Here is a 24,996-nt window from a genome sequence, read left to right on the forward strand (position 1 = left end):
GGGGGGGGTTTGCCTTGTATGGGGGTTGGGCAGTGGGAAGAAATAGTGACTGTGGCACTCGGGGGGGCTAGGAAAGTAAGCAGTGACTAGCAGTGGCACAGGCCAGGCCGGTAGTAGCCTGAGCTTAGATGTGAGCTCTGTAAAGTGTCCCCAAGCTTCAAAACATTGCTAGCCCTCCACATAGGCTCTCCAGTATACACTGAATTGATCAGTTTTCCTAACTTTGTATCCAAATTGTTACAAACACTTAAACTGACTTTACTCTACTAAGAGTCCTTAACATTCCTGACTGTGTAGAGGGAGAATTCATCATCTGGAAAATTGGCATCTATTATTAAACAGCTCTTTTAAGACACCATGAAGAAGCTGTGTGAACATAAAGTACATCTGTTACTGAAATGGAAAAAAATGATTGTAAATAATTATGCAGTACTGACAATACAGATTTGTAGGCAGATGTTTTCAGCTATTGAACAGAAGTATCTTTGTTATTTGTAAAATATAAATTAATTTGCATTGTATTTCAGAGTACTTGGTCCATATTTCACTGCACTATTATAACAGTAGCAAAAAAAATTACTATATAAAATGTTACTTGTGCAGAGAGAAAAAATATCTGATTAATGAGTATTCAGTCAAAAGTTAAATTTTGTAGAAAATCTTTACCCTTTATTTAGTAACAGTTTGTTAAAGCTGAGTAGGCTAACAGTAACAGAATGAAAATCAGAAAGGGATTAGCATTGGGCTGTTATAAAGTTAACATTCACTTTGAAACTAATTTTCATTATTATAGAGAAGTGTTAAGTAACTTTAACTCCTTCAGGTTCTAGATGCTACAAAACGATTAGGCTGTGAAGAAATGGGAGGGTATGAACCTCTGAAGGCTCATCCATTCTTTGAATCAATCTCGTGGGAGAATCTGCATCTTCAGACACCTCCAAAGCTCACAGCATATTTGCCAGCGATGTCTGAAGATGATGAAGATTGCTATGGAAATGTATGTGTCAATTTTGCTATATTCAACTCTATCGCAACTTCAGATTTTTCTGAACAGTAATTATTGCCAAGCAAATGCTTCTACTGAATCAGTTTTGGTGACAGGTCAGGAACAAAAAAAACCTGGAGCTTGACTAAGTTAATTTCTCTAGAAAGCAGGTATTTGTTTTTAACAAAGAACAGTATTATGTTCTGCTTGACAACTAACATATTTTAATTTGCTTCATGTCCCATGGGGAGTCCAGCTTCCCTAGCTGGATTGCAGCTTCTATGATGGACTGCCTTCACTTTGCAGGAAGGGAGACAGTATTACATTACGGGTCTTGCTTCTTTGCTCTCAAAGAACCCACAGTATCAAGTAAACATAAACCACTTTGTGTCACCTGAACAAGCCATTTTGATGCCTTTATGTCTTCAAAGTTCAACCAGCGATGGAGAGCATCTTTTGTCCTACCATGAATAACTGCTCAGTGTTCTAGAACTTGCATAACTCTCTGCTCAGGCTGAAGATCTTTATCTAAAAATGAACAATCCCATCAAACAACTGAACTGTAGAGTAAAGCTTAAAGTTCCATTCACCTAAGCAAAAATCCAAGACTTCTTTAAGGACTTGACAGGTCATAATGTGCTACACAGTCTCACTTTCCATGAGACTGTAGAACTTGCACTCGACAAAGTCATATTATTCTGACTGTTTCATTATCTCAGCAATAATATCTACCAATCTAATGCTAAAACACTGGGGTGAGAGTCTAACTCTTCTGGGTGCTTTACTGAAATTAATTCTATCGATGGTATTACCACGAGACAAAATGGGAACATTTTGTGAGCTGATGAAAATGACAAGTTGTCTTTGTAGATTAAAATTCTTTTTCAAGTCGAGAGTACACCAGCATGTAACATCTTTCCTTTGGCTTTTGGATAACAATGTTGTAATACCAGACCAGAGAAATAGAGCGGTCTGTCTATATTGCAGTGCAGAGACGCCAAGTTTTACAGGTGATAACAAGAAGTCAGCATTATACTGATTACATTGCAATTACAGTGAGAGTGTGTAGCATTCACCATCAAATCTGTTGTTCTTTTTTTATTTTTGAGTTTTCCCCCCTTTAAGAGTCCTACCTCTTAATTTAGGAAACTAAAGAGTTGGAATCACTATTATAATTTGTCTTCCTCCTCCCTGGATTAATTGTTTCTCTAATTCAATTGCCATAACCTCCACCTTTAACATGCACTTGCCATTTTGTGTTAAGCAAGTGTATACCTTCCCTGAAAACACGAGGAGTTGAAGTAGTTTAATTTCCACGTTGGTGGCTGTTGTTGACAAACAATAGTTGTGCAAATGCATTCAGTTGAGTTGCTCCAAAAGTGGTGGAGCTTAAGTAGGATTCACGCATTCTTGATTTCTATTATGACATAGAATGGGGTTAGACTTTTTGTTTCTAAGATCTTCATGCCTTCGTTTCTTGGTTCCCTCTTATTCCCTGACCAGAAGTTAGTGATGGTCCCCTTTTAATTATTTATTAATTCAAAGACCATGTATTTTCTCCTTGGGCCTCCTTGCTGTGAAACTTTCTACCTTTTACTAGGCAGCAACAGTGTGCCTGATGCTTTCTAAGAGCAGAGTGGAGTGACATGACAAAACTTGCTCTGTCTATCATACCCTCCAGCCTGAGGGATGATGGGGACCTGCATTCCACCGCAGGAACATTAAAACATTGTGCAACCCAGAGTTCTGCATTGTGAAAGGGAACGTCTCTTGGGGGTGTTGTGTCCATTCTTCAGTTTTGCAGTGCACTGAGTATACCACATAGCAAACTGGAAGGCGAGACAAGTTGGAGGGAGCAAAAGGATGAACTTGGCAATAGAAAACTTAGTTGAAGGACATTTATTGTAAGGAAATAATCCTTAAAAGTGTATTTGAGTATGGAATAGTCTTGGAAGCTGCTGAAGGACAATTCCTGGGACAGCTGAACAAAACAGACTTGTTGAAAAGGGATAAATTAGATGATGTAAACTAATTTACTCCTCTTTGTAAAATGCTTTGAGATCTAGTCAAATCTATATAAGAGCTAAATGTTAATTTTGTATTGGATGCAATGCAAACATAAAAGCCAGAGACAGAAAAAACCTGAATATGACATTTCAATGCCATGCCTAAAATTAAGGCACCAGTACTTCCAAGTATTTAAACTGCTGATTTGTTTTGATTTTTCACGTAAGAGATGAAACTCTGCCAAGTTGTGATTGACTTAATGTATACACACAAGGCATAAATGACCTAATTTCTTCTTCTGCTTTTGCTTTAGATATTGGTATCTTATTTAGCTTTTTGTGTGTCCTGTTACAGTCTTAAGTTACTTCTAGCTTTAATTTTTTTAAAGCATATCAGTATAAATAAATATCTGGTAAAGTTTCAGAATTAAAAGCAACTGAACTCCTTATATTGACATGTTGAATAGATCTTTTTATTAAAAAAAAAAAAAGACAGTAAAATTTGTTTTTGCTATATTTTTTTCCCCTTTCTTAGTATGACAATCTCCTGAGTCAGTTTGGTTGTATGCAAGTTTCTGGTTCTTCGCCCTCGCTGTCTGGTCCAGAAATGAGTCCACCACAAATGTCAGGTGGTAACATTGAACAGTACATTCATGATCTTGACAGTAATTCCTTTGAACTGGACTTGCAATTTTCTGAAGATGAGAAGAGGTTACTTCTGGCAAAACAAGCTGGTGGAAACCCATGGTAAGTTGTTTAAAATGCAGTTAATCTGTGATTTTTGCTCCAATAAGGAATCTGTAGCACAATAAACCCGCTGTTCTTGCTTCAGTTTAGGTTACTTTTTGCAATAAAAGTCCAACAGCTGAGTGGTTAAAAACTTAATTAGTGAGGATGCCTTTCTTGAATTAAACTGGTAGCATAAATCTTTACATAACAGCTCTAAGTTTTTGGAGTCTGAGATCTAGTGTAATTCTTCCTTTGTCGCAAGGGCCCCCAGTAATAGGTTCTTCAAACTGGATCAATCTGTTTCACTATCAGAACCCCCTTGACATCAGATTTTGCCCTTGATAATACTTAGGCGTGACTATTAGTCCTCATTCCTAATAGTTATTAAGGTGCATATAAATGTATCCAGTTATAGTAAGCAAGTAACAGTTTGGGGTATGGTGGAGAGGAGGCAGAAGTTCACCTAATATTTAAAGTTAAATTTGTGGTTAATGGGGGTGGAGGAGGTGCACTATGTAGAGAGACGCTGCAAATAATTTTTTTCCAGCTATTTCAGTTGGCCTAATAAACAATATCATATTTACCAAAGGAAACTTGCCTGCCTATGTAGAGAGAGGAAGTTTTTAAAGGTTCTAAGGCAGTATAGATACTGAGAAATTTCTAAGATAAATGAGAGTGAGAAATAAAATGATTACTAGGACAGTGTTGGTTACTTCCTGTGGCGGGGTTCTGGAATGACAGTGGCTTGTTCTTTTTCTCTTGTTAGGCATCAATTTGTAGAAAATAACTTAATACTAAAAATGGGTCCAGTAGACAAAAGAAAGGTAAGTCTTGATTTTCTTCTAGAAAAGTTTCAAATAATACTGCTTTTGTAGAGTTGTGGATCTGTAAGGAAACTTTCAAGAAAGTCTCTGATATTTAGGGGTTTGTAGGCTCCCTCCCAGTTGAAAGATGTAGCATTTCCCAACAAACAGATCTTTCACAAATTGAATATTGTTAAGGGTGCCCGTACACAAGCGCGATGCAGCACGTCGGAGCAGCCAGTTACAGTGCATCAGAACAGACGGGATTAATTGAGTCTGCTGGGGCATAGCAATTCTGCACTCCAGCAGCCTCCTGCATCTTGTGTATCAGTGTCCCCATGCTTCAAAAAGGAGGCAGGGGAGCTTGAACTAAAGCTCATCTGATGAGCTTTAGTTCAAGCACCTCCACCCCCTTTTTTTGAAGCATGGGGACACTGATATATGAAACTCTGCAGTGCTTTAACTAGAGCGGCTTTTGGGGCGGCTCTAATTAAAGTGCCCTTCCCCTGCAACACCTGGAGCACATGTAAAAGTGCCCTAAGGTTTTTTGTTTGTTTGTTTTAAAATGGAGTAGTCTTTAGGGCTGCATGAAGTTTCAGTCCTTGATTCAATTCGACAGAGTTTTGGCCCAATTTGGTGGCTGAATCTCCAAATCCGAATGAAATCAGAGGACCCTTTAATATCTCCAAATAGATTCGGAACCCTCTGAATCGATTCAGAAAGATTCGGAAGATTTGGTGATTCAGACATAGACACGGCTTCAAATGTTTTCTCTACATACCTCGAGGTGGCAGTGGGTCGTGAATGCTGTGGTGCTGGGGCACATGGAGCATCCCACAGGAGCATGGGGGCTCCCAGCATACTCAGCAGCAGACCTGGAAGTGGACTAGAAGTACTTCCGGTCCACTTGTGGGTCCACTGGGGAGTGTGCTGGGGTATGCCACCCCCTGCCCCTGGCTCAGTGGCTGGTGCCTCCTGGGTCTGGGGGGGCACCTGGGGTCCCCCCACAGGCGATCACTGAATTCCCATGGGATGCTCCATCCACCCCAGCATCACAGCAGTCACGAGCCATGCTGGTACCTCAAGGTATGTAGACAAAACATTTAAAGCTCTGTCTATGGCCAAATCACTGATTCTCCAAATTGGCATCAAATCTTCAGATTCGGATTTGGCCGAATCGAATTGGGGACAGTGGTGCACTCAACGAATTGAATCTCACTCTCCCTGATTTGGGCTGAATCCAAATCAGATAGGGCCCCTAGTAGTCTTTTGAGTTGGAGGAATGTTGTAATCTAGCTTTCCTAGAAGTTTTCAACTCATAAACAGCATTGAATGCAAATACCTGTCAACCCTCTTTATCAGTCTGAGTTGTTGAAGTACTGTGCAAAGTTTCAGTTTTTCAGATTGATATCAATGTCTAGGACTAGGATTTAGACCATCATTGGGCCAAAGCGGGAGGTAGACTGAAATAAGCGGCCATTATAATAGTAGCTCTTCTTTCCTTCCTCTTCTGCATGTGATTTAGATTATTTACAGGGAAACGGGTGGCCTTAGGATCATAGAGCTGGAAGGGAGCTCCAGAGTTGTACAGTCACTTAACTGCCCCCATTTTATTGTCACCACCTGCCTCCCAGGTGCCCAAGTTTCTCTTCATCTTAATTGCTTTTTGTTTACTTCACCCTCTGTGTTCTTCAGAAGTCCATTGCTTTGAGTGCTGACTTTTACAGAGAATAAGAGGCTTTAAAAAGTAGCTTACTATCACAATGTCCATATGACTAGCTGCTTTTTTTTCTAAAAAGTCCTGTAGAAAATTTGATACATATCTGGGCTGATGGTAGTTTTACTAAGAGGTTAGATTATGGATTTGTATAGGGACAGGGATGACCCTGCCTCAGGCTCAGTCTTGGTCTAGATGACCTATGGACGTTCCTTCCAGCCCTACTTGTCTTTTTTTTATGAGTGACTACTTAAAATGCTGGTTGTATGCATGCTGCTTCGGAAATGTGTTGAGGCAAAAATGGTTAAGAATAAGAAATTGTTGTATAAAGTGCTAGCCAATTTTCAGAGACAGACTGGGTCCTTGCCTAAACTGCTTAATGGTATACACTGTTTGTGACCTAGAGAAAGTGAACAGAGGGAAAATGGGTGAGGAAAGCACAAACGTGATCCAAAATGTTAGTGAAGTTGTTTGTTTTAATTGTCATCCTCTGTTTATGGTGATACTTACTTTGGAGAGGAGGGGTTAAAACATTTCTAAAGCAAGTTATTTAGTAATGAATGCTAGTGTAAAAAGTGATGAAGGTTGCAGATGCACACTAGTGGCTTGTAGGTATTACCTTTTTTAAACATGCTCTAGAAATAACAAACAAACCAAGCAACACTTAGAAACACCAGGCAAATAAGATATTTACTGGATGCTCCAGTCTCTGAACTTAATCAAGTTGTATTCATTCAGTTTCCACTGAGATGCCTTGAGAACCTTAAACTTCTAAAAACTTATCCATGTGGGAATTTTTTTATCAATGGCCAAATAATTTAGTATCCATTAATTATCTGATGATTGGGTTGTCTGACGCTTGCATGTAAAAGGATTTGAAAAATTCCTGATTAGATAAACAGTACATTGATGAAGAGTATCCCAGACTCTCCTGGATCAAAGCTGTGACGAAAAGTATGTAGGCAATTGCTAAAGTCCCATTGAAGTCGATGTGAATTATGCACATGCTTTAGAAAATAGGTCATTTGATAATACATAGCTTGTTCTTTGTATTACTGCTACTCTTGTCAGGGATTGTTTGCTCGTCGGCGCCAGTTACTCCTCACAGAAGGGCCCCATTTGTATTATGTGGATCCTGTCAACAAGGTTCTGAAAGGGGAGATTCCATGGTCACTAGAGCTGCGACCGGAAGCCAAGAATTTTAAGACCTTTTTTGTTCACACGGTAAGTAAATATCCTTTTAATTTTTTCAGAAGCCTTAAAATAAAATAACTTTAATCACCATGCATGTATTAAACTATTGGAATTAGAATTGAATTGAAACATCTGAAATGTTTTCATCTTGTAAATAAACACAGATACTTAGGGTTACCTGTGGAAATTGAGCTGTGGGTCTTTATACCTTTTTATAGCTAGGAAGCAGTGAAGTGTCTGGGTCTCGTTTTGTTTTGCTTTCATTAAAGAAATAGAAACTTACATGGATTGTGTGATCCAAAAAGAATTGCATAAAGAATTTTGTGTTGCGCTATTTACAGTTGAGTCCAAGCACTCTTGCATATTGCAGCTCACCAGACTTATGTCAGCCTACTGTATCAGTTACTCGACATGCGTACATCCACCAGCAGTACCATTTTTCAGGGATAATGCATGAAGTTGCTTTTAATTGCTAGTCAATTTAATGTGTTCTTGAAGATTTTTTTTAATACATTCTGAATGATTGATTGATTTCTTACCAGTAGCAGAATATTTATTGCTTTTCAGTTTCTTGTCTCGTCTGTTCTTGGAATAGTCATTAAACTGTTGTTTACTTGTAGCCTAACAGGACATATTACCTGATGGACCCAAGTGGGAATGCTCATAAATGGTGCAAAAAGATACATGAAGTTTGGCGGCACAGATACCATCAGAATGCTGCTAACTAGTAAAGCTCATCCAAAATATCCCAGCCTCCCTACTTGCTGCTAGAACTCCACGTGCAGCCGATCAGAGGAATCTTCCCAACCCACCTGTTTATCCATCTCAAGGGGAAGCATATGTCTGAAATATTTTGTTGTTTTTTTTTAAAAAAACAAACACAAATGGAATTCAGGGTCGCTTTGCTCGCTCTTTGTGCTTCTGTTGAGGCTTCCACATGCATATCGTTGCAGTGAAGATCTTGCTTTTGTGCACTTCGGCTCAATTTCTGCTGCAAACTAGTAGATAGACCTTGCATTACCAGCTTCACTTAAGACCAGTTAAAACCAATCCACACGCACACACCCCAAATTGTATACCAGCCCTGTATTTTATGGGGCTGGTTATTTTTGTGACTTTCAGATTATCATTAAACTGTGTTTCATCAGGGAGCTTCTAAATGCCTCCACTGAGGTATAACTATTACCTCTCTTCCTCTCCCCCCTCCAGTCTCTGTTGCACCGCTGCCCCCCTTCTTTTCCCCAGGCTTACTGGTATATGGCATTTGCAGTCAGGTCAGTTGCACCCTTGCATAACTCCTAGTATAGTTCTGGTTGCAGGATTTCCGTGGTACTTAATTGTAATTATGTGAGTGAATCAGATGTATGTGTCTGGCAGGCAGGCTCTGATACAGGTTGTAAGAGTAAAACGCTGAATTGGGCACTGAAAACATTCTAAAATAGAAATGGTCGCTTTTGAAGCGTATAAAGTTTTAAAGATGAAATTTTAATTTTAATTTGATGCATTTACATGTTTAATCAAGGGACAATAAATTTACCAGCATGCTTTTAACTCATACTAACTAAAAATGAACTTTTTAGTAAAAAAACAAAAAAATGTTACTATTGAAGTAGTAAATAGACTTCACCTTTTCAGGAGATGAGGGCAAGTAGCTTTCTTTCCAGGGTGTGCATGTATTGTGCATTTTAGTGGGGCCAACCTATTTACTTGGGTAGAGAAGGAAGAGTGAAAATTTTGTACAATAGATGACTTGATTTATTTGTCTTTGTATAATGAGATGTACAAATATTCCTGTCTTGGTCCTTAGCCAAACATCTCAGACCTTTTAGCAATTCTGAAAATATTTTAAACAATTTAAATATATTAGGCCCTTACATTGACTTAAAAAATGTCAATACAGAGAACATTTTATGGTACTTGAGGCATATCTATATAATGAAAACGTTTTGTCCGTATCGGCCGACTTCATCCTTTTCAAATTAAGCTTTTTGTGGTCAAACATTTCCTGTAACATAGCAAAGACTTCATTTCTACATGTTAAAAATAACTTCTCATGGTTTTTCCCCATGTATTTGTGCTTCTGGGAATCTGGGACCCCCTTGAAAGGGTAAATCCAGGCCTGGAAAGGCATTTCTCCTTCATGTTTTATGCAGTATAAATACCACACCCACTTGTTTGTTTGCAAAGTGCCTCATCTTTGCTCCTTTGCCTCTTAAATTATTTTAGTACAATATACATCTCCTGCTCTCTTAAGGAAGAAAGTCCTGTGGTAGTGTTAAGATCATAGTCAGACTCCATTTTTGTGGTTAGCCAGAAAGCCCCAGAAGCAATTGGGCAATGCTAGATGTACTCAGAGAGGGTTATTGTAGGCATTAGGAGTGATGTATCACTTGCCTTGGAGAAGATAGTTCAGGATCTCTGTGTTTCCAGAACCTTAAAAAAAAAAAAGTGTGATTTACTGCATTCTTCATAATTTTCATTTTGGAGGGAGAACTAGTATGTAGTAGGATTCTGTCACAGCAAGTCCATGCAAATACTGACAAGTTCACTACTTGTATTGTCATGTTTGAGAGGAGCTGCAGTGCCTCAAGTTCCTAATATAAAAGGCAAAAGTAAAAGAGAGATCTCTTGTTGCAGTCAGGCTAGTTTGAAAGTAACTTCACCCCTGCTCAAAAGGCAAAATTGCTTGCTACTAAAATCTGAGTATCACAGTGCTCTTGCATCTGCACCTGCATTAAGCCCCACAGACATTATCATGACTGTAGTGTCAAATAATGCCAAAGCTGTCAAGCTCCACTTGCATGTTGGCTCTCTGAGGTCAGTGCCACAGGTTCTGGATTAAAGGTCTTTTAGCACTGAGCTGTAGCTGGATAATATTGCTTTCTTTGGAAGACACTGATAAGGATGGGATTAAACAGAATCTCAATATATGCATTGCTGTTACTCAGTATGAAACAGTGTTGCCAAGTGGGGCATAGGTGAGAGTAACCTCCACAGGCTAATCTAGGTGATGCCATATGCCTTTCGCTGCCCTTTAGATGGGGGCATAGTGGTGGAAAGATTGACCATAGGGAGAAAAATGCACTTAACGTGAGAAATAGTGTCCACTGGTTTACTGGCAGCTTAGGTACATATTGGGAAGAACTGTATATGATAGAGGCCTGGATCCTACACGTGATAGGTACATCTCGGGGAGAATTGGGGCTCAGCAGTTAATACCAATGCATGGAGGAGAATGCAAATTGGAGGCATCTCCCCTAGTGGTAGGGGGCCACTAGCAGCTTTTGCACACGCCTCGCTACAGATATCTTCAAGAGCAGAATCTGTTCGTTCATTTTGGTTTCTACCCTAAACACTTGCTATTTCCAGAAGATTGTGGGGGGGAACGATGTGAATCACACCAGCAGATGTTTAGCTTGACATTCTGACTCCAGAAATGTGTTCAACTCCACTGATGAGTCTACTTTTCTGTTGGATGGAATCTGATGGAAAGAAAGGAGGGATATTGCTGCTATACAGTATACTTGAGCCATCCCTTTACTATCCCTTTATTTGTCCAGTCTTTCTGCACAAGTTCAAAACTGTTTGGCTAAACTGAAAGGCTGTGTTTTAGCACTGCTAACCTCTATGTCCTAAGCACAGTTCTGAGCTTGGTTAATTTTAACAAGATCATAGTAGCATCATTTTCTTAACTGTAACACAGCTCTTGTCTGTCATGAGCAGTTCAACACAACTGTGTGGGTTTTAGGATTTGTTGTGAAACCAGTGGGAGTCTCAGGACCTTGTAAACTATCTAGTGTTGCTGTTATTCCCCTTAGCACATGAACCATCTGCTATGTATAATTCCCCAAAACCTCCTCTGGTCTGGATAAAATTGTTATGCCCGTGCATAATACAGACTTAAGTATTACACTTGCAAACTAAAAAGATGTAATTTCTTCTACTAGTTTTGATGACTGGGTATGGTTTAACTTTTTTTTTTTCCATAAATGTTCCCCAGTTTTGAAATGACACTGACACCTTGTATGGTATGTCACCTGCAACCTGTAATATAACAAGCACTGAAAATGTGTTTGCATGCATCTGGGATGGAGGGGCTTGTATGAAGTCAATGCTAGGATGATCTGTGGCAGTATGTGGCAATATTACACTCATCTACTTCTGTCTTGAAGAGCCATGTAAAAGTGGAGATGGGTGTTCTTGGCTCAAAAACATTGTCTTTGAGGATGGTGGTAGCTACACCAGTAAAGTACAGTTCTGTCTTGCCCCTAACCCCAACTGAGAGCTGTCTTCCTACTTCAGCACACCTGCTGCACTTCTGCTCACCTGTGAATAAGGGAAATGGAGAGAGCCTCAGAGCTTTGGACTCTTAAAACTAGATGGTACTAAACCCTAGACCATATGTAAAAGGGAAAGACTGTTTCATTGACTTTTGACAGAAGAGGAAGGTGGGACATAATAGAGGTCTTTCACTTCAGTCTTGCGAGATTTTGCTTGGCATCTTTTTATAGTTACCAGGAGAGGAAAATCAGAAATACCAACACTGCTACATACCGAGAGATAAGTGAAATGGTTTCATGAATGAAAATGATCTCAAAGAGGAATAAATTGCCTTTACCAAATTTTTGGCCCCTGTTAACCTGTGGAGGGAGCGAGGGGCTCTCAGTTTTAGGCCCTTAGATGGAGGAAAGGGCTTACATGTAAGTAGCTTGCTAACAATGTGCATGACACAGTCCTACTCCTCCTCTTGTCAAGGCTGGGCTTTTTAAAAAAACCCATAACCCTGAAGTTTTAACAAATTGGTGTGGTATTTATATCACTTTGAAGCATTTGGTGAATGCCTCAAGTATTTTATTTCTAGGCAGATATTTTACTATTCAAACTAGGAATCACTCCTGCAAGGCCTCGTGGCCCAAAGGTCGTCTAGCTCTGCTTTGACTGAGCTTGCAGGTGAGTAATTCTGTTTTCAGCTAAAATGGTGGCCATAGTGAAACTCTAATGTAGTCATAAACCTGCGTTTCCCATGGCCTTGTTTCCTCTGTTTTGGAAGCAATGTGACTCTATAAAGTGAACATCTTTGACATGGAAAAACCAATTGGCAAACACCCCGTGGTCCAGTCTGTCTGTCTAAATGACAATGAATGGGGATAGTTGCTGTTTAGAAAGCGTCCTATGACCATATACTAAGTTTGATTGGATGAGGCAGAGTGTACTAAATTGTGGCAGGATTTACAACTGCTGTATCTGTCTGACAAAAACAATTGGGAACTATAATCAGTTTTGATAGTCGTCTGTTAGCTGTCTTTCAGGTTGGTGGCAGTCGGTTATAATGTGTGTACTATTCTCTACCTGGTTTGTAGCTGTAACTGTGATGTACAGGCAAAGCAAAAACTAAAGACCTTACAAAACAGAAGCAAATAATGCAATGATGTTAGGATACACACTTTTGTATTTTTATTCTTATAAGGTTATTTGCTGGCTCTCGGTGGCCTCTAGTTTAGTCTGTGTTATTTAAATTCTAATATATGAATTATTTGGATTGAATTCATGTTCGGGGCCATGGTGTTGTATGTATTGATGTACAGCCTTGAATGTGAATAATTATTGTAAACTATATTTACATCTTTTCTGGCTTTATTATATAAATTTTCTATTGGTCGATGATTTAATCATATCTCATAATTTAATGACTCTGTTTATCCTCCCTCGACAGATCTGTGCCGTAGCCGTAGTTAGTGACTGGATGATGGATTTTCACTTATGCTCGATAGTCTTGTAATAAAAGCATGTAGGGTCCAAGGCCCGGCTCCTGCCTCCTTTTTCCGCGCCGGCCCGGCTGCGGGCGGGGACCGGGGTTGCGGGGCGCGGCGGAACTTCCGGTGGGGACACGAGTCCGACGGGCACTTCCGGCGGGAAGGGGGACTGCAAATCCGGGCTGACACTTCCGGAGGGAGGAGCCGGCGCGCGGGGCGCCCGGAGCGGGTGTCCGCTCGCTGAGCTAGGCCCTTCGCCGCGACTGGGGCTGCCCGGGTGGGCGGGCAGAGCGCGCTTCCAGCAGGGAGGGGCGGGCCGGGCTGGGATCGCTGCCGGGCACTTCCGGCGGGCGGGGCGGGGCGAGGGGGCCGGATCGGGGACGGGCCTTCCGGCGGGCTGAGGATGGCGGCGGAGAACCACTGCGATTTCCCGGGTCCTGGCGGCGGCCCCGGCCCGGGCGGACCCTGCCGGCGTTGCAGCTCCGGGGCCCCCAGCGGCGTCCCAGGCAAGTGGGTGCGGCTGAACGTGGGCGGCACCTGCTTTCTCACCACGCGGCAGACGCTGTGCCGGGACCCCAAGTCTTTCCTCTTCCGCCTCTGCCAGGCCGATCCCGACCTGGACTCGGACAAGGTGAGGTCGAGCGCGGGACGAGGCGGGCTCCGGGCTGGGCTCTGGGGGGTGGGGGCGCAAGGCCGCCGGCGCGTGCCTAAGCCTGGGGTTGCTCCCATGGTTCAGCACCTCTGCCTCCCACCTGGGCCAGCCTGCGTGTCACGGGGACCCCGTCGCCGTCGTCACCTTCTTCCCCGAGGTCCAGCCGCAATGCCTGCGCCTGCCTCACTGTTCAGCTTGTTAGGAAAAGAGGAAGCAGTGGCGCAGTCCTAGGAAAGGAGTCCCGCGTTGTGCGTGACCGTAGCTGGGGACTTACCTCCAGTGGGGTGAATCTCCTTGGTCCCGCGTGGAGCAGAGGGACCTGCTCTGGCACAGCCTCGATCACAGCGCGCACGGGTCGCATGCCATTTTCTGGCTAAGTGGGTTTTCCAATCGGGGCTTGTAGGTGTTCGTGGAGGATGCAGACTGGCCGAATGGTGAAGATAGGTCAGTCACGGAGAATGATTGGATTTGCTCAGTAAACCAACTGCGGTTATCATGAGCTATGAATAAATTCCTCATTTGCATCGTTCTGGGCAGAAAGGCTTAAGCATCATGCTCAGAGGGTTTTTTTTTTTAAGTCGCAGAATCACCAACTGAGGGCTGGAAGGGAGTTCGGGAGTCGCATCCAGTCCAGCCCCCTGTTCAGAGCAGGACCAGGCCCAACTACATCATTGCAGCCAGGGGTTTGTCTACCCGGGTCTTAAACATCTCCAAGAATGGAGACTCCTCCACCACCTCTCTGGGTGACCTGTCCCAGTGCTTCACCACCCTCCTCTTGAGAGAGTTTTTCCTAATATCCAACGTCGGCCTCCCTGGCTGCACCCTGAGCCTGTTGCTCTGTGTAGTCGTCCTTGTATCGAGGGGTCACCGCTGCTGCCGACAAGTTGCTCTTTCTACTTCTGGGTCTACAGAACTTCCAGGCTGAGCCCTTTTGTGTGATGTCCCTTTCTTGGGGAGTGGACTGCACAATCCAACCCTCTGGGACCTTGGAACCAGCGCCTGGTACTTCCCCAGCTTGTAGAGGCACTCTGAGCTTATAAATTCATCCCTTCAGGAATAATTTGACATGAAAGGAAGGAAGCACAGACTTTTGCAAAAGAATTTCCTAACTAATGACTTTACTGCAAAAGCAATTGAGTTACAGACAGGGTGGATAAAAATCAATGATTAAAAACAAAATTCAAAATCAGATTTTTATGTAAAACATTTTTGATATAATCACATTTTAATTTCTTTTAAGGTGCTTTAAAAAATAGACCTGTGTAAAGATGGTTTTAATTGAAGATATGTTAAAGCTCAAAGATACCATCATGGAGTAGGGATTATAACTTCTAATTATAAACTATTTGTGTTAATACATTCATGTAACCTTTTTAGAAGAGCTTTCTAAATAGGTCACAACAGGCCATGGACTATGTTAGGGGCCCAATCTTACGGGGTTCCCAGAGGCTGCTCTATAGATTAGTCAAGACTTAAGAAAACCACTCTACCCAATGGGACTCAGTGCTCAGTCTAGAAGGATCCCATTAAGCATCTCTGTGATGCTTAGTTTCAGTTCTCAACCTGTGGATTTTTGTCTCCAGAGAGAACATCTTGCTTAATAGCAGTATATGGGGATGAGAGGTAACGGCCCCGATTACCCACCCATCAGCCCTCTTGTCTCTCTGCAAGTTTGCGTACACACAGTAAAGCCCTTAACTCTCTCTAAAAGTTCAAAGTTTCAAGAAGTTAAATGAATAAAGGATATCAAACAAAAATGCACTTTTTGTAGAAAAGTGATTAAATCAAGGCTTCCTGGCCAGTGATTTAAATTGCAATTATAATCATAATTTAAGCCAATTTGATTTAAATCAAATCCACCCTGGTTACACATCCTTGAAATATAGCAAAAGTTTTGACACGCTATCCCCGAGTCTGATCTTGCCCTTCCCCCGAGTTCTATGTGGGTCAGTATTTCAAGCTGGGCAGGGAGCTTTCTGTCCTCTTCCATGGTTGACTCCTTCACTGCTTTTCACAGTAGAACCTCCTCTCTTAAATACAGTGTCTTGCCTTTTGCCACATGCTGCAAAGGGATCCTCCAGTTCCTTTCCTCAGGCATGCTTGTCCCACGAGCAGCTCCCTCTGTAGGAGAAATGTCGTATTCCATGGATGTAGGCCAGCAGGTGGGACTGTCAAAGCTGATGGCCCTGGACTGTCTTGCTGGCTTTCTGACGGTCCTTCAGTGAGGTGTCAGGTTTGTGCTCCTGGTTGGGCCTCCATCCACAGCGTCTACAGTGATGTGCCCTGGGCAAGTTTAGACATGTTCAGTATGTAATGCAGAGCAGTATTCCTAATGCAAAATGGAGTTCACAGCTGTTAGACATTTCACTCTCACGAGCACTGTCTGCACTGGTATTACCAATGGTTTCTCAAAAGAGCTCTTGAGTGTCTTGGAGGCAGGCAAACAATGCTGGTCTTTGGTCTTTCCATTAATCTGCCAGGTCACTTATTTGAAATCTTGAGAAAAAAGTCAGAAATAGAGTTTTTTCTCCAAAATACCATCTAGGCAAGAACAGCTCTAACATCAGGAAGGGGGGGGGGGGGAAGACTACCAAACTGGACCAAGGTCACCTGGAGTCAGCAAACTGGGAGAAGTGAAGTTAACCATCCTGGTAAGACGTTATAAAGTGGCAGGAAATAATAATAGAGTGAGTTATGAGGAATGGGGATAGAAAAAAATTGGGAACATGCTCCTGAGTGTAAAGTGAATTATATGATCACAGATGTTTTTGTTTTTGTTAGTTACATATGTAATTGTCTCCTGGATTTAAACTATACCGTACTCTCAAATCTAGAGCTCCACTGTATGTGCTGTTCACTATGTGTTGAAATCCCAGGCATTTCTGTCCTTGAAATGCGATTAGGTACCTTCCTAAAATTCCATTTTGTGCCATGTATAATTCTTCCTCTTTTAAGAATATTTATGAGCTGATTTGTAGGTCTTTGGATTCTTTTTTCTATTGGCCATTCTTCATTTTGAATGTTGAACTACAGATTTCAGTGCTGTATTGCGCATCCCTGGTAGTTGTTCCCCACCTTCCTTTACACTGTAAATTCTGATTTGGTATCCAGTCAGAATACCTTTTTTTCCCCACAAGCTTCAAGACCTGTGTCATTACTACTGGAGGATTACAAGCTTCCAGAAGAGGCAGGAATTAGTGTTTATCAGCTTTAAATTATTTGTAACTATCATGGTATTGAGCAAGTTACAATAGAAAGCCAGCTTAACCTTACCACATCCTGTACTAAATCTGGTCCCATATGGAAGAGGCTCAAAATGCATTGTTTCTGTGTTTTCCAGGGTAACATTTACAATGTGCTTCATCCCTTTGCATTTAGGACTGAAAGCCAAGGACCACATTTCAGCAAACTAAACAGTGGCAATAATCCCCCCCACAATTCACAATAGGAGTTGATTGTGTTCAGCAGCAAAGCTGTTTAAAGCTCATTTTAAAGATAAGCATGTAAAAATAGACAGCAAACGGAGGTTCTGAATCCTTGAAAGAGAAAACTCATTTGTACTTTTGTGTTTAACCAGTTTTGAGGCTTTCCTTTTTTCCTTTCTTATTTTTCTTTTTTCTTACTATAATTTCACTTCATGTTCTGCTATTAAATGTGTCCTGAGTTGAGCACCCCCTAACTCCCCCTTAATTTTTCTCTTCACAAATTATTTCATGGCTCTGTAGATTTGCTGCCCCATGGCTAAGGGGGTTGGCCAGTCCCTTTTCAATGATGTGCTGGGTCACAGTATTTCTGTTTGGGTTTTAAATTGCTTGTGAAGGTCAGGGATATTTTCCTGATGCAGAATCTATTACGGAAACATGCACTGAATGTTTTCAGTAATCAAAATCTTTCCAGCAGCTTATTTTTTTTGTTCAGCCTGTCAGTGCTAGACTGCCACTGGGAGGAAAGTATCTTACTTGTGTGAGTCACTTTGCAATTTGAAGGTAAGGTAGAGATCTGAGTATCGTATGGTTATCAAGTTCATTACTTTTAAAGTACTCTTTTCAGGGTTTTACTATCTGACCCTGAAATCTGTGGTGCATAGTTTAGATTTTTCTACCCAAGAAAGCTACATTCTGAACATAAGAACTAGAATTTAACAAAAAATGTGGGGAACAGGCAGCTAATACTACCCAGTTTGCATATCCATAGTTATACACCTAGATAATACCTTTAAAATATTAGCAGTTCCTCTGGACCTCTGTGGATATCACTGACATCAGTAACAACTGCTTGCTGTTCAACTTTTGCAGATAATGATGCCACTCATGTAGAGACTTAATTTTGCACCATTTTTTAAAACTCTTAACCTTACCAGATATCAAGTAGTCTCACTAATGACATGAATCATTTAACCAGAATGGTAATGGAAAGTCCTGTGCAAAGCATCCACGTGGATATATCCTTAACGGTTGCAGTAGCTGACTTTTTATTTAATTATTCATGTCTTTGGGCATTATTGCAATACAGTCAGAATCAGAAGCCATTTGTGCTGGGTACGGTGTAAACTCACAGAGTAATACTGCTTCTGACCCGCTTTGCTGTAAGGTGCTCCAAGTGAGTATTACAAAGAAAGGAGGCAAATAGGGAGAAATGAAGAGGGTAACCATGACAATAAAATCACTTGGATTAGTGTAATCGGGTGTTCTGGGCCTCTAGGGTCAAGCAGGGATGTCAGGCATTGATGGGAAGAAGACCTGCTCTTGGAACTTTTGAGTGGCAGAAGTCTAGGTATTTCCTGGGGCAGGGCTCCCATCAGAGAGCAGGCCTGGATATAATTCTAGGAGAGAGACTGGGAGAAGGATGAATAAGGTGCATACAACATAGGCGATGCGTAGGGGGTGCATGGGGGTGCACATGCACGCCCTGAGAGTGCTGGTGCCCCCCCTGAGAGCGAGTGCTTTCAGCTTAGGCAACGGCAGGGGGGGAAAGTGGAGCGCTGGTGCTCCCCCACCGCCGAGAAGTGCTGCTGGCACTTCTGGAGTCAGCGTTCGGCCACGGGGACCCCCTCTGCTACTGACTCCGCTGCAGTTGCCTGTGGGCGGTCCCTGCTTGGCTCACCTTCGCCACTGATGTCAGAGCAGCCGCCTGCGGGCAGTCCCTACTCGCTGTTGCCGCGCCCCCACTGCTGCCGGTTGCCATGCCTCCCCCTGCCTCGGGAGGCATGCGTCGCCTATGACATTCAATGTGACCGTTTTAAATCACGGGGAAAAATCTGTGTTTGTTTAAACAACAAAGCTAAAATCCACTTTCCTGGTCATTGCCTGATTTCTAGCTGGAGGTATGACTGGGCTTGGGAGCTGATGTAGTGTGTCTGGACTTTCAGAACCCTTTTGACAGAATGCCATACCAAATGAACCCCTCTCAACAAAACGAGGTTATCCTGGCATTAGAGGCAAGATCCACTTGGGGATCAGTAATTGGTTAAAAGAAGGGAGACAGAGTAGGTACAAATGGACAGTTCTTACAATAAAGAGAGGTAGGTAAGCAGTGGAGTCTCCCCACGGTGTGCTGTGGCCTGTGCTATGTAACTTAGGTGGTTTGGAAAGGGAGGGGTGAATAGTGAGGTGGTCGGCTTTGTGGATGACACTAACGTGCCTGTGGCAATTAAAAAAACAAACAAACAAACAAAAAAAACAGCAGTAACTGAAAAACTGCAGCAGGTTCTTGTAAAATTGAGTGGGCAACAAAATAACGGATGAAGTTCAGTGTTAAGTGATGCATGTGAGCGAGAAAATAGCCTGTGATGCACATATACAAGGCTGGACACTACATTAGCTGTTACTACTCAAAGTGATCTTGGAAGTAGTATGGATAGCTCCCTGAAAAAAATCAGGTCGGTCCTAGTGGCCATCAAAAATGTGAATAGAATATTAGGAATTATTAAGAGGACAATTGAGGAAAAACCAAAAATTAAAAAAGCAGAAAAGGTCATTATGCCACCGTATACATTTATGCTGTATCCACACCTTAAATATTGTGAGTAGTTCTCATTTCCCCCACCACCTCCAGAAGGTCCAGTTATAACACCCCAAGTAGGTTGTCCCTTACAAAAGCCCATGGCTCTGAACCAGTTGGTCTCTAAGGGTATGGACACATGTAACAATTGACCCATTCTGAAATTGTGATCTGGTTCCTAATGGTTGTGAGTTAGAGGCACCCACATGTGCAGTGCCCTTACGCTGCAGGTGAAACAGTCACCTTTGAGGTTTTTAAGTACCACGGCTCTGAAACCCGGGGATGGAAGTGACCACCCAGTCTAGCATGCTTTGTGGAGGGGAAGTGCATGTGCCCATGCTGTGGGGGCTCCAGGGTGTGGGAGACCTGTGACTGGAGGCACTGTCACTTTTCCTTTGTCCCTTCTCTCTGAATCATGATGTTATTAATATTCATTAGCCTGCATTTGACCAAGCTCTAGTGTGCTTGCCTGACCCTGACTTCAGGGAGCTGTGGGGGAGCAGGATTGAGATGCACATTTTGGGTTCCTAAGGGTGGCGGGGAATGATGAGTGACCATGGTGGAATAGGGACTGAGGATACAGCTGGTTGTTGGAAAGATCACTTTTCTTGAACAAGCAGTGCAGGGGAGCTTATGGAAAGAAGTGACAACAAAAGCAGGGAAGGGGGGCAGTAAAGTTTTGACTGCATACCAGAGTGGCCAATGACAGCAGTGGGGAGGGTGAGGAGTGATGCAGTATGGGATGCCGAGGACCGATCGGACCTGTCGCAGAATACTTGGTGTCCACGTATAACACTGAACCAGTTTGAGAACACCTGATCTTTTAGGTACGCCTTTTTTGAGCCATTCCATAGATCCATAGGCTCATAGAAAAGTAGGGCTGGAAGGGACCACACAAGATCACTGGGAGTCTTTACATGTGCTCTGGGTGGTTGGGGAGCAGTGCTGTAATTAGAGTACCCGCAGCGTCTTGTGTATACAGTGTCCTGCGCTTTGGCAGCCAGGGCACTTTAACTAAAGCTTCAGTTAACAAGCTTCAGTTAAAACACCCCGTTGCCATTCTGAAGCTCAGGGTGCTGAATACACATGTCACTGAGGCTGCTGGGGCATGTTAATTAGCACACTCCAGCAGACTCAGTTAATCAAGTCTGCTTCTATGCATTCTAATTGGAACGTGTTGGAGCAGGCATCCTGCGTGTGTACAGGCACCCACTGAGGCCAGCCCCTGCTTGAGGCAAGATTGTCCCTGACTAAATCAACTTCTGGCAGGTGTCCAGATCTCATCAGGATCTTCCATAGGGCCTTGCTGTTGATTGAATCAAGGCCTTAGCCCCGTCAGTGATGTAAACATCTTGAGGTTGCTTGCCAGGCTTCTCCCAAAGCTGTTCAGCAACAAACAGCATCATATTTGTTACAGCTCTGAGTGGTCGGAACCCACATGGGGACTTGGCTAGACTCTCCTGAGCTAGGAAAGAGTGTCTACTGAGGAGAATACGGGCAAGGATCTGCCCAGCGGTAGACAGGAGTGCAATATCATGGTAATTACTACAATCCAATCTGTTTCCTTTCTTAATTATGGTAACAATTCTGGCATCTTTCTGGTCACTGGGAATCTGTTCACATGTCCAGATTTTCAAAATAACTGTAGTTGGTGAGGGTGGTTTTTTCCACTTTGCTTATGGATTTCAGCTGGTATTCCATCAGGACCACAGGCTTTGTTGTTCTGCATCTGTTTAATGGCTTTCAAGGCCTCTTGATAAATTGGAAGATCTGCAAGGTAGTTCTTAATGGGTGTTGTGAAATGGCTTTGATGGTATTGTCTTCATTAGAATCTCGGTTCAAGAGCTCTTGAAAGTGTTCGTTCCACTGCTCTTTTATGGTGGAGCTGTCTTTAAAGAGTTAAACTGAATACCTGTCCCCAACTAACGTGCACACGAGTGTGCAAACCAGTGTGTTCAATTTGCAACACATCTTAGCAATATTAATGAATGTTTGTGGTTGCGTTTAGTTCTGAAGATTGTGTCGTGTGTTAAAGTGTCTCTTCTAGAAAGTTGCGTTCAGTCTCTTTGCAAAAGAAATGCTTGCAGGTTGTAGGGTAATGTGGTGTCTTAATTTATCAAAGCATTTGTGGATCGGGCCTGAAGGATTACACACACTCTAAACATCACCAGCATTATACATTTAAATGGCCTACAAACAGCCAATCGAGCTGTATTTAGTCAGTTAATAATAAAAGTACTTTTTGAGACTGCTGCAGGACAGTATAGATTGTCATGCTTGTATTAGCAAGTGTGCTGTACATAGCTCTCTGAATGACACTTCCTTAGAGTTTACACTGGGGTCCTAAATTTCTGTTTGTCACAGGTTTTCTCATTTGGTGAATGCTGGATTGAATGAAGTAAAATGACTACATCAACTCATGCTGTAAGACTCTGTTGATGGTGCTCTTAGCTTCACAGCTTGCCTTTGCATTGCAGTCCTAACCCATCTAGCAAACTATAACTTATCAGGATCTTGGCCTCTGCCTTCTTACCACCATTCTTGACCTGTGTCACAGACTAGTCAGCCCCTGTGAAGCCTGGATGCCTTGCCCCTCATGCATGTGGGCTTTTAATACTGAATTTTTCTTATGTTCCCTCAGATCTGTCCTGAAGACTCGCCTCTGCCACGTTGCCTGCCAAACCCAGCCAGTTGATGGGTTGCAGATAATGAGCTGGGATTATCTTTCTTTTTTAACTTTCCACTCTCTAACTCTTAACTCATATTCAGCAGCAGTTCTTGTAACCAGCAAAACTCTGCCAGACCTTCATGCATATTTGCTTCCTGGGGTAACCCTACTTTCCCCTCCTCTTTCTCTGTCTGACAGCCACACCTGACAGGGTATAGTCACTCTGCATGTGTCTCACCTGGCTCTGTGGGCATCCAATCTCAGTGGGGCCTTTTGGCACTACTATAATATCAGTATATACTTCTAATAATTATTATGGCTTCTGAAATACTTTAAATGTCTACAGATATCCCCTGCAGTCAGATATCTTTGTAATTAGATCAGTGCCAAGCATTTCTGTATCTACTTATACGGGCAATGCTCACATTTTACTGGTGAGTGGAGAGCTGCTTTCTTTTTTTCCTTTTCCTGTTTGAGCTCACTTTAGCATATTGTATTTGTGCTAATCAGTAGACTTCTTCCAAAGCACTTTTCTGCAATCAAGAGACTGTCTAGGCTGCAGTCCAAAGGTTTGGCTTCAATATGTATAGCTATATGCTAGCTAGCTTTAAAATGGTAGCAGTCCAACTGCAGTAGAATGGGCTTTATCATGAACTGTCTAAACCTGGATAGGACCCTAACTGTGTAGTTGGCAGTTAAAGCAGTCTCGTTTGTGGCATGGGCAATCAATACTCAAACTGTTGAGTTTGAAGCTGGCTTAGGTACCAATATATCTGTGTGAGCTGTAGCCATAGCTTTGAACTGGAGTGCAGACATAACTCGAACCCTAGTGTTGCCTCTTATCTTTACGGTATGGCAGGCCAGAATGCCACCTTATAAATTAACTGCCTTGTACCTAACTTGAGACTGACATGGTTATCTGCCTCTCTCTACAGTATGGTAAAACTGCTTTATTTGAGAAGGAGAAGCTCTGGGAACTGTGTGTTCAGATGAACTAGTCCTGTGGGAGAACATATGGCTTTTTTCATTGCAGTTTAGAAGAATCCAGCCCAGATTTAGAATCCTAATGGCTGGGAGTTGGAGCAGCTGACTTGTAGGATTGCTATGTCTGCATTTACTGGGTTTATGGTTATGTAAATATCTTTAAAGCTCTACTATAAGCTGCTTTCCTTTTTTTAAAGCAGTGATCTCAACATCAAGTGCTTGCTTTATCTTTAAGTGAATTAGAAAATAGCTTCTGAAGAAGGTGTGAAAGCGCCTCTGCACAATATTGAAGGACAAAAAGATAGCTCAACTGTCATTTAGAGTGAGAAGGCCTTTGCAATGTTAATATGCTAAGAGCTTCCATTTTACACCGTATTTCAGCGCTACTTACAGCATAGTGACATGATACTCTCCTCTTGCCATCTATTCTTTATCCTGTGGTCGGCATTTTATGTCCTGGCTTGTTCGGCACCTTTAAGCACGACTTACCTGAGCCCAAGCCTGATTGTGCATAGATTAAAGTCCAAGATGCACATACTTTTTAGATGAAGCTTTTCCCCAAAAAGACCACCCAGCAACACGTTTATTAAATTTCACACCTTTGTAGTCTGGTGGGGAGAAAGTGTGTTGCACAGGATTCTTCAGCCTCTTCATGACTCACTGAAGCATTTATACAGTAAAGTGATGGCTGCCTGGTTGAGAGATTTTTGGGTAGCCAGCCATTTGAATTCAACCAGCTCTCTCTCATCATAATCACAACTGCTGGCAAAGCTTAATTCTTGGAAAGTTTTGTACCTGTGTATTTGTGCCTGTCTCACTTTGAATATTTGTTCACGTGCCGCCTTGGCGCGTGCACCTAATGACAGGCGCGGGGAGGCTTTGTGCAACCTTGGACAGGGACCCCAGTCACCCCGGAGAGAGCCCCAGAACTCGCCTGCCACGACTTTGAATGTTTCTCCAGTGGTTGGGTCTCCCGTTGGCAGTCCCTTGAGATTGGTTGTTCTTCCCAATGGATATTTGTGGGGCTCCACCCCTCCTACACCCCAGCCATATGCCAGCCTCTGACGGGCCACCTGATCTTGATGCGGCTAGCCCTCCGGTCATGATGGTCCTTACTCGTTGCCTACCTTCAAGTCTCAGGTCTTCACCAGCTACCTTGGTGGACTACGGGACCGTTGGGTGTTCCTCTCTCCTACGGGTCTCTCTCATAGTTTCATAGTTTCTAGGGTCAGAAGGGACCTGAGTAGATCATCTAGTCCGACCCCCTGCCATGGCAGGAAGGAGTACTGGAGTCAAACGACCCCAGCAAGGCATACATCTAACCTCCTCTTAAAGACCCCCAGGGTAGGAGCCAGCACCACTTCTCTTGGAAGTTGGTTCCAGATCCTAGCCGCCGTGACTGTGAAGTAGCGCCTCGTGATATCTAGCCTAAATCTACCCTCTGCCAGCTTGTGTTATTCCTGGTCACTTCTGGCAGTGCTCGGGGGAACAGGGACTTCCCCAGT

The 24,996-nt window shown here is 42.7% G+C and overlaps 1 protein-coding gene across 3 annotated transcripts in view; it reads left to right on the plus strand.

Annotated features, from left to right (window-relative positions):
- The window catches only part of PDPK1 (3-phosphoinositide dependent protein kinase 1), a 112,893-nt gene that overhangs the window by 35,997 nt on the left and 51,900 nt on the right, over nucleotides 1-24,996 (plus strand). For 2 of the 3 annotated variants that reach the window (XM_019512807.1, XM_019512809.1), the window contains exons 10-13: nucleotides 824-997; nucleotides 3,527-3,738; nucleotides 4,487-4,544; nucleotides 7,312-7,464. In XM_019512807.1, the coding sequence (XP_019368352.1) occupies nucleotides 824-997; nucleotides 3,527-3,738; nucleotides 4,487-4,544; nucleotides 7,312-7,464 (597 nt within the window). Of the gene's footprint in view, nucleotides 1-823; nucleotides 998-3,526; nucleotides 3,739-4,486; nucleotides 4,545-7,311; nucleotides 7,465-8,054; nucleotides 9,016-24,996 lie in introns of those variants that run through there. The other variant, XM_019512810.1, reaches the window with a different exon arrangement.

Source organism: Gavialis gangeticus, unplaced genomic scaffold, assembly GCF_001723915.1.
Source record: "Gavialis gangeticus isolate Ggan-Ray unplaced genomic scaffold, GavGan_comp1, whole genome shotgun sequence".
NCBI lineage: Eukaryota > Metazoa > Chordata > Crocodylia > Gavialidae > Gavialis > Gavialis gangeticus.